The sequence below is a fragment of the Helianthus annuus genome, chromosome 14 (genome assembly GCF_002127325.2).
Source record: "Helianthus annuus cultivar XRQ/B chromosome 14, HanXRQr2.0-SUNRISE, whole genome shotgun sequence".
Lineage (NCBI taxonomy): Eukaryota > Viridiplantae > Streptophyta > Magnoliopsida > Asterales > Asteraceae > Helianthus > Helianthus annuus.
The window spans coordinates 94,860,094-94,869,125 of NC_035446.2; the positions used below are offsets into that span (position 1 = coordinate 94,860,094).

The 9,032-nt window shown below is 35.5% G+C and overlaps 2 protein-coding genes across 2 annotated transcripts; one reads left to right on the forward strand and one right to left on the reverse strand.

Annotated features, from left to right (window-relative positions):
* The first annotated feature begins 896 nt into the window (after positions 1-896).
* Positions 897-3,940, forward strand: LOC110908702 (serine/arginine-rich SC35-like splicing factor SCL30A). Its single transcript, XM_022153679.2, has 6 exons — positions 897-1,029; positions 1,852-2,046; positions 2,127-2,204; positions 2,990-3,151; positions 3,240-3,374; positions 3,463-3,940. Exons 2-6 carry the CDS (start codon positions 1,862-1,864, stop codon positions 3,758-3,760), a joined length of 858 nt encoding a protein of 285 aa, XP_022009371.1. The 5' UTR covers positions 897-1,029; positions 1,852-1,861; the 3' UTR covers positions 3,761-3,940.
* Positions 3,941-5,482: 1,542 nt separating this feature from the next.
* On the reverse strand, positions 5,483-8,040 carry LOC110908701. Its single transcript, XM_022153678.2, has 6 exons — positions 7,673-8,040; positions 7,368-7,460; positions 7,064-7,297; positions 6,360-6,462; positions 6,044-6,273; positions 5,483-5,949 (listed from the first exon to the last, which is right to left on the reverse strand). Exons 1-6 carry the CDS (start codon positions 7,981-7,983, stop codon positions 5,733-5,735), a joined length of 1,188 nt encoding a protein of 395 aa, XP_022009370.1. The 5' UTR covers positions 7,984-8,040; the 3' UTR covers positions 5,483-5,732.
* Positions 8,041-9,032: the final 992 nt, after the last annotated feature.

The window sequence follows — 9,032 nt, forward strand, 5'->3', positions numbered from 1 at the left end:
CAAATATAACACTATACATCTATCATAGACATGCTATCAGACAACCTATAGTGTTATATTTGTTATATAATGATATATAGTGTTACATAGTGTTATATGGTATTATATGGTGTTACATATTGTTATACGGTGTTTATATGGTGTTATGTAGTATTATATATAGTGTTATAATACACTTCTTACACTTCTCACACTTTGAGCACTTTTTACAGGATCCTCTACCTCTTCTTACACTTCTCACATTTTGAGCACTTTTTACAGGATCCTCTACCTGTATGTATGGATGTATGTATGTATGTATGTATGTATGTATGTATGTATGTATGTATGTATGTATGTATGTATGTATGTATGTATGTATGTATGTATGTATGTATGTATGTATGTTTGTATGTATGTATGTATGTATGTATGTGTGTGTGTGTGATAGATTTATACAGAACACTATATATTACGATAACATGCACAACAAACGAGCCATTCATTTTTTCAATATTCTAAAGATTTAAAAATAAAAGAAAGTGGTAATCTTTATTGTTTCTTGCTCTGTTTTCAACATACTCATGTTCAGGTTATATGTAAGTTATAATGTCTCCACACATGTACATAATCGATAAAAAAAATAAAAACAAAGTAGTTTTTTTCTTATTTATTTTCTCACAATATTCTAGTGATCTCACCTATATATAACTAAAACAAAACATACAACTATATCATCTTTCTATATGTGAAATGACACAATGTTAACAAAATATAAAGACCCGAAATAAAGAAAATCCGAAACCCGAACCAGTAAAATAAACAGTAAATAAAATTTGATCGCTAATGATAAACTAGAAAAAAGAAGAAGGGAAAAAAGCGAAGATTCTAATTACTTAAAGGACTATTCATGAAACATTCGTATACCTCATAACGAAAACTTTGCCCTAGCAACATAAAAACCAGCAGCCGGCAGTTGATAATAATATTCATATCGTCTCCTTCTGCATCTCTCGTTCATCTTCCTCATCTTTTCTGCATATTTTACAGGTATATTCATGCTAATCTTGTGTTTTCACTTCAATTTCAGTCTTAATTCGAAGTATTCCGTTAGATCTCAGCTCATTTACACTTAAAATCAATGCTTTTAACTGCGTTACTGTTAATTCTATTTGTTTTCGACTTTTAATTGGATAATTAGTCGAGATTTAATATTTTTAATGATAGTGTAGCATTGTATTAGGAGAATTAGAGGATTATGTGTACGGTTTTATGTTTCTGTCTAGTTGTTTAGCAGAATTAGGGTTTTGTGTTGAACTTTATAGCTTTATTAGGTTTTGTTTCAGTTGAGTTATATTAGTGGTGTTGTGTAGCAATTGTGCTTGTTATAGTTTTTTTTTTTTTTTTTTTTTTTTTTTTTTTTTTTTTTTTTTTTGCATGAAACTAAGCTGTTGGAAGTTAGGTTTCATCTTTGTGAGCTTTTGTTGTTGTATTTACTGATTTAGGCTTAGTTTAGTGACTGTAATTTAGAATAAGAAGATTGAAAACTGGATTTACAGCTAATATGTTATTCAACTATTTTGTTACTAAAGCCGTAGGTAAGAATTTGGATTGGATGTTAATGGGTAACTTGCGTTGTTCTTACTTATTAATGTGTGGATTTTGTCACCCAACTTTTGACCAAAATGTATTAGGTTATACTTATAGCTTAGGGAATTAAATTGTAATATGTGCACCTATATACGCACATCACATGTGTAATCCTTTGTCAATTTCTGTTCTGTTATGTATAATTTAGTTAAGACTTATCTTGCTTGTGTGAGACATTCATGTGCGTGTGCATTGATGCATGTTTTCTTTATTGTTAAACAGGGCTAAGTAAATGGGCGGAAGGAGCTACTCGCCTTCTCCACCTCCCAGGGGTGGTCATGGGAGAAGGGGAAGAAGCCCTAGTCCCAGGGGTCGCTATGGCGGCGGCGGTGGTTATGGTGGCGGTGGAGGCAGCCGTGGCCGTGAAAGCGATCTTCCAACCAGTCTTCTTGTTCGCAATCTTCGTCATGATTGCCGGTTTGTTCTTACTTCTTACTCTTTATTAACATTTGTAACCAGATGATCTGCTTTTTTAAACTAATCGTTTATGCTTGCAGCCCTGAAGACCTCCGGAGGCCATTTGGACAATTTGGCCCCCTAAAGGACATCTATTTGCCAAGAGATTATTATAGCGGGTGAGCTGGCATAGTCTTAACATTCATGATCTTTGTGTCATACTGTTATTGCTAGTTAAGTTCACTTGAGTTCGATATTATTACTATATATCGCGCCTTCTTAACACAATAAAAAAATTCTACAAAGTCCATCAATTTGTTTAAGACCTAGTTCCCTTGATATCTTAAATTCAGAAATAGTTTTTATTTTTACATGTGATGGTGGCTTGATTTTATTTTTTTTAATAAACTTGATCATAGCATCTCATATCTTCAATTGGGTTTTTGAATTGTTGAGATGCAACAATGAAGTGAGGTAAAACATTTTGAAGACATCAATCGAGTATTAAGGGCTCTGTGAAATATTCCAGTTGTAGAAAGTTCAAGTAGAGTAAGAGTTTTGTTCAAGATGGGTGTTATATGGTAGTGAAGATATCAAGATTTCTCAAGTCTTGAAGAATTTCAAGTCATATTTATATTCACATTTTGCAAGGTCAGCAGCCATGTGCCTGCTTTATCTGCTTGTCATGATGACCTTTTCAATGTTACCGAAATTTTGGTATTTGTATTTTTTACCGACAAGGGGCTGTTTGAAAAATATTTTTTCTATTTTTTTTTAATTTTATGGTTCCAACTTTTTGTTAAATAAAAGGATAATGAGAGCTCTTGTTAATAAGTCACAAATTCTGTCAAAATTTGTTGCTGACAGAATTTCGAGTTTTACGAACAGCCCCAAACGAATATCGTGTTTAATTCTGATGGTCAAAGGTACAAATTTTAATGCGAGTTTTTAATTATTTTTACAGGGAGCCAAGAGGGTTTGGTTTTGTTCAATTTCTAGATCCCGCTGATGCTGCAGAAGCAAAATACCAGATGGATGGTCAGGTTCTTCTCGGCCGACAGATGACAGTTGTCTTTGCAGAGGAAAACCGCAAGAAGCCAACTGACATGCGAAGCAGGGAAAGAAGGTAGCTTTTTTTTAATATTTTAAATTAATAGTTTAATTCAATAATAATGTTTCCATGAATACTTAGTTTTGGTGATTTATTATTGCAGAGGCGGTGGTAGGTTCAATGACCGCAGGCGCTCACCACCACGTCGCTACTCCCGCTCACCGCCACGTCGCTACTCTCGATCACGATCTCACAGCCGTGACTACTCTCCTCCCCCAAAGAGAAAACAGCACACAAGGTATGCTTCATCACGTTAAATATATGTTTTTTGAACTATTTGGCATGCTGTCATGAATCTTATGATTTGCTCTGATTATTGTGGGTAGGTCTGTTTCACCTCAAGAGAAAAGGCATAGCCGAGAAAGGTCACTCTCACAGTCTCCGGTTAGAGAGCGGTCTCCACCTTATGATGGTTCTCCAAGAAGCCGCAGTAGGTCTCCACCTTACAACGGGTCAAGGAGCCAAAACCGTAGTCCTGAAAGGGAGCGGCTGCCAGCAAGGGACCGCAGTCCTGCAAGGGAGCGACGGGCACCAAGGGATCTAAGCCGTAGTCGTAGTGCTAGCCCTGATGCACGTGACTACCCCAGGGGTGAGCCAGAGAGGGACATATCTCCTAGTCCCTGAGCCTGATGTGTTTGAATGTGTTTTAAGCTTTGTGGTTATGGTTTGTCACTTATTTGGAGAAACTCATGTTGCTAGACAATGGTAACTGTACTCTTATGGTGATGTACTCTGAATGTTTTGATTTATGAGATTTTATAAGTTAAGCACTCATCCCTTTCTTAATAGATGAATGTTTTGATTTATGATAGAGTAAATTACTTTTTTAGTCTCTGTTTTAGTGATTTTAACCACTTGAGTTCAAAATCAAAAAGTTTAACGCCCTGAGTCCCTAACCATTTATTTTATAACGTTTTGAGTTTAATTTTGTTCATTTTATAACGATTTGAGTAAAAAAAAAGTTTGGACTCAAAAGGTTAAAATTTGGACTCAAAAGGACTCAAATGGTTAAAGAAAATGTTTACAGGGACTCAGGTCGTTAAACTTTTTGCTTTTAGACTCAACTAGTTAAAACCACTAAAACACAGGGACTCAAAAAGTAATTTACCCTGATAGAGTAAATTACTTTTTGAGTCCCTTTTACCCTGATAGAGTAATTTACCCTTTATGATATTTGATAAAGTAATTTATGATTTTGGCCCATGTGGTTATATTACTTTACCCTTGTAGCCTAAAAAGGAATCTTTTAACATTTGAGCCCTCAACGTTTTTTTTCTAACCCTTTTGGCCCCTAACACTAACCACATCCATTTACTTTTAAGGGCCAAAAGGGTTAGAAAAAAAGACGTTGGGGGCCAAAAGGGTAAGAAAAAAAGATGTGGGCTCAGATATTAAAAGATTTGTTTTTAGGCTAAAAGGGTAAAAGTGATATAACCACTTGGGCCAAAATCGTAATTTACTCTCTTTGATATTTGATAGCAGCATTATGTGTAACATATAAAAATCTGTCGGTCTCTCATGTATCTGTTGGCCACATTAAGCCAATTAAATTTATACAATATCTTTTACTTTTAAAAGTGAGTATTACATTTGCATTTCTATGATGTCGATTTTGACCAAACAATATCTGTATTATCAGAACCGTTGTTGAAATTTGTTTTTAAGGTTTTTGATTGATGGAAGGAAACACGTTGGATTTCTTTTTGGGTATGTCACAAACTTTTTTTTGTTCTCTTTTGGTTGCTATGTCGAGCGACGAAATCATACTGGTCTTGTAATGTACCGAACCATTATTGACCGGAATGTTATTTTTAACATTGCGTTTGTTTCCATTTAATCTTCTGTTTAAAATCAGTCCGCCTGCCCTGCTGTGAAGCGCGGATTGCGAATAGCATGTGCCAGTACTATAACAAACCAAACCGATACTGATGTAATTCCCATCGCACCTTCATGGCAACACGCGGGTTGAAACCTGCTAATATATCTCTTCTGACTCACTGTTGCAATCCATTGAAGCACCCGATGTGTTCAAATGTCGCAGCCTTTCTTAACCAAAACGAATCATTGTGTCCATGAACCGGACAAATTTGATCTGTCCTGCAAGCACCGTCAAGTTATCCACCAGAACCAACTATCATAGTACTGAACCATGTTTGACTGTTACTATTAAAAATATAAAGGCGGTTCTCAATTGGTTCGTGGCAATGCAAGCGTGCAATGTGACATACATAAAACCTTTAGATCATAAAACCTTCAGCTAAAACCGCTGACTTCATCATCCAAAAGATACAAAGAAACCTTTAAGTAAAACACTTGAATTTGGACTATCAATTTCAGGTTCAAGAATAGATAAGCTAACTGATGCACTTATAACAATAAAGTAAAAGAGTGTTTGGGTTGAATAAATATTCCAAAACTACACACCAAATCTAATTTCTATGTAAATAAACCCATACACAAGTTTTCGTGTACAAACTCTAAACCGGAAATATACAAGAACCTTAAACACTCGATCCGTCAGCTCATCACTTGAAAACAAGCCCACAACAGATGGATTACAAGGGAGAACAAAAAAAGACCCGAACCTGAAGCGACTTCAGCATCCTTCTTTTGTATAAACGGGCTCTTGCCATATTTTTGTGTTCTTTTTCGGGTCATCGGTGAGGCTGAGATCTGTATCGGTCTCCTTGTATGTTTTTATATATGTTTTTGCTCCAGCCAGAATAAGCCTTTCTATCATGAACAACTGGTAGTTATTTTCTACTACCGGGTCCAACATCCTGCTATAATTTGACGAATAAGCTAGTTTGTACCTGTAAATCATATATTAAAATACCATATGATGAACTATAATCCCATAGATAAAATTCAAATTGTTTTTTATAATGATAAGTTTTAACAAGTTACCTCACAGAAAGAGGGGAAAAGAAATTCGGTGTCCTTTCATTAGACGCGATAAATATCGTCCGTCCAGGTGGGACCCAGTCCGCTATTCTACAAAGAACAAACTGAGGACGCGTGTCTCGGTCAAGATGAGGATGAAGGGTCCTATCAACACCAAACCGGTCTTTTCTTGTTTTTAAAATATCACCCCGACGAACATGAATAGCATCATAATCACCAAGAAGTGACATAATCTGGACCAATTCATCAAAAATAAACCAAATATATAAGAATACTTTGGTAACAAAATGAGTCGGGTTAGTAAAATATATTAAGATACCTTCTCTGCTGCATCTCTAAGCTTTTTGGCAGCCATTGAAGGAAGATACGAGTGCGGTAACAACACAGCACTGCGGTTATTCCGATCCTTACATTCCATGAACCTGAATGATTATGGTGATTAATACCTACACACAACACAAAATAATAAATCCAAAAGACACCTAAACTAAAGACAAACTTTTCTTATTTGGACCATGACCATTTAAACTGGAACGTGCTTTTATATAGAATTCTAGAGTAAAATGCCATTTTCGTCCCAGAGGTTTCGTCAAGGTTTGTTTTTCCGCATCTGGATCCAAAATGTTTGAAATCTTGCCATTTTCATCCGACTCGTTAACGCCATCCATTTTCTCTGTTAACTCAGAGGTACTTCTGTCTTTTTTGCTAACTTAAAGGGCAATTCGGTCTTTTTCACATTATGTAAAAAGAACGAATACCCTGAAAAAGACGGAATTGCCTTTAAGTTAGCAAAAGAGACGAAAATACCTCTGACTTAACAGAGAAAAATGGATGGAGTTAACGAGCCGGATGAAAATGCCAAGATTTCAAACATTTTGGATCCAGATGCGAAAAAACAAACCTTTGGACGAAAGTCGCAAAACTGACCAACCGCTGGGACGAAAATGACATTTTACTCTAGAATTCAATATCGATACTATCTATCCAAACGCTAGAGTTTATATGGAGTTTTTTAATCATTACCATGACAAATGATTTGCGGTTCGATTAATAAGCAGAATCTTGGAATATTGACTTTTTTCTTTAAGATCGGCCCGGCTAACTCCTTCCACATGAGCGACTCCTCTTGATCCCAACTTCATACTTGTCGACATTACTTGGAACCATTTTTTTGAATTATCCAAAATTACGGGCACCTTGTTGGATATAAGATCCAGATCGTACAAGGAGTCCATTGCACAAGAGCTTGCAGCCCACCTAACATAGCAACCTTTTACATTATTCATCCGAATAGATTGCGCATAATAAGAAAGCAAAAAGAAGTTACCTTTCCTCTGAAGTAACATTGTCTGAATGATGCAGAATTCCTTTGTTATTATGTATTGGATTTATACACATCCTAGAAGGCATCACAAATGTTCTGAAACATAAAGATTCAAAATCACATTAACTAATGAAAACTATACATAAAAAAGACAACAAAAAACAAAAAAAAAAAAAACAAAAAAAAACAAAAAACAAAAATCTGGGTCTTGTTCTATCAATCCCAATGTCAACAACCCAAATTAATTTTGACAAAATCAAGTGAAATAATGTGGATTTAAATTGAACAAAATAAGTTAAAGATGAAACCTTTTTAAGACAATTGCTTCTTCAAGAGCACAACGGAGGCTGGACTCCTGATGACCGAGACCTTCGCACGACTTACAGTGTTTCCCGGGACAGTCAATTCGGTTTCCCCAATACAGAAACTTGTCTGAATCACTTTGATAAACGCGGTTATTGAACTGTAAAATGGGGGTTTGAAGTGGGTTTGATCCGGTGGTTGAGATTAGGGATGAGAAGAGGTAGAGGAGTGCGATTGCAGAGATGGTGATTGTGAGGAGCCAGATTGGGGATCTGGAGGATTTGGGTTTGGTTCTTGAGAGTTTGGGGATCGCCATTGGGGTTCTTGAGAGTTTGAGGGGTATAATTCGATCGATTTTGATGAAAAACAAATAAATAAATATGTTGGGCTGTACCGGTAGATTTGATGGTTTAATGATTTGATGTACATGAGACATGTTTTAGGTTTAGAGTCAAAAGGATTAGGGCCGTAAACGAACCGAACGTTAGATGAACAGTTTGTGAACTGTTTGGCGGAGAGTTCGTTTATGTTTATTCATTTAGTAAATGAACGAAAATGAACAAGAAATTTCGTTCGTTAAGTTAAACGAACGGAATGAACAAAAGTTCTGTTCGTTCGTTTATGTTCGTGAGAGTTCGGTAATGAGTTCTTTTATGTTTGATCGTTAATGTTTATTTGTGTTCATTCGTTTAAAAGGTTTTTATATGTTGTATTTTGTTCTATTATTTCTAGTTTTTAAAATTTTGAAACCCTGGTTATCTTATATGCCTCTCACAACAACCCTCGTTTCACTATTTCAATTTTAGTTTGTGTAAAGCTTGACAAAGTCTTAATTTTGTGTTTATCATGTTTCTGATAATCACGTCAACTGTGTTTGAATAATTTTTTTAAGTGTTTCTTTATTTTTTGTGGATTCTTCGTAATGTTTTTGATGAAAATGTAGATTTTTAAAATGAACATTGTATTCATTTGGGTTCATAAACGTCGTTTGTGTGCATTTATGTTCATGAACATTTGTTAGAGTTCATTTGTGTGTGGTAAGTGTTCGTGAACAGTTCACAAACTTGTTCGTTTCCTTAATGAACGAACATGAACAAGAAATCTCGTTTGGTAAGCGTTCGTGAACAGTTTATGAATAAGCTTGTTCCCTAACGAACGAACATGAACAAGACCTTGTTCGTGTTCGTTCGGTTCATTTACAACCCTAGAGAGGATGGTAAACCACCAAACAAGACTGTGAACCGAATTGTTTGGGCTCAAGCCGAGAATACTAATTTGCTTCGGTTTGAACGGTTCGATCACTTAAAACACCACTGTTTGATTTTTAAAATATTTATTATATTTAGATTAAGGATATTGTAAAAA

Excerpts from the sequence above, each read along its gene's own strand:
- LOC110908702 (XM_022153679.2), top strand. The coding sequence starts at position 1,862 with ATGGGCGGAAGGAGCTACTCGCCTTCTCCACCTCCCAGGGGTGGTCAT. Across the intron at positions 3,152-3,239 it reads ATGCGAAGCAGGGAAAGAAG|AGGCGGTGGTAGGTTCAATG; the intron begins GTAGCTTTTTTT and ends TTATTATTGCAG. Across the intron at positions 3,375-3,462 it reads AAGAGAAAACAGCACACAAG|GTCTGTTTCACCTCAAGAGA; the intron begins GTATGCTTCATC and ends TATTGTGGGTAG.
- LOC110908701 (XM_022153678.2), bottom strand. The coding sequence starts at position 7,983 with ATGGCGATCCCCAAACTCTCAAGAACCAAACCCAAATCCTCCAGATCC. Across the intron at positions 6,463-7,063 it reads ACCGCAAATCATTTGTCATG|GTTCATGGAATGTAAGGATC; the intron begins GTAATGATTAAA and ends ATAATCATTCAG. Across the intron at positions 6,274-6,359 it reads TTAGAGATGCAGCAGAGAAG|ATTATGTCACTTCTTGGTGA; the intron begins GTATCTTAATAT and ends GAATTGGTCCAG.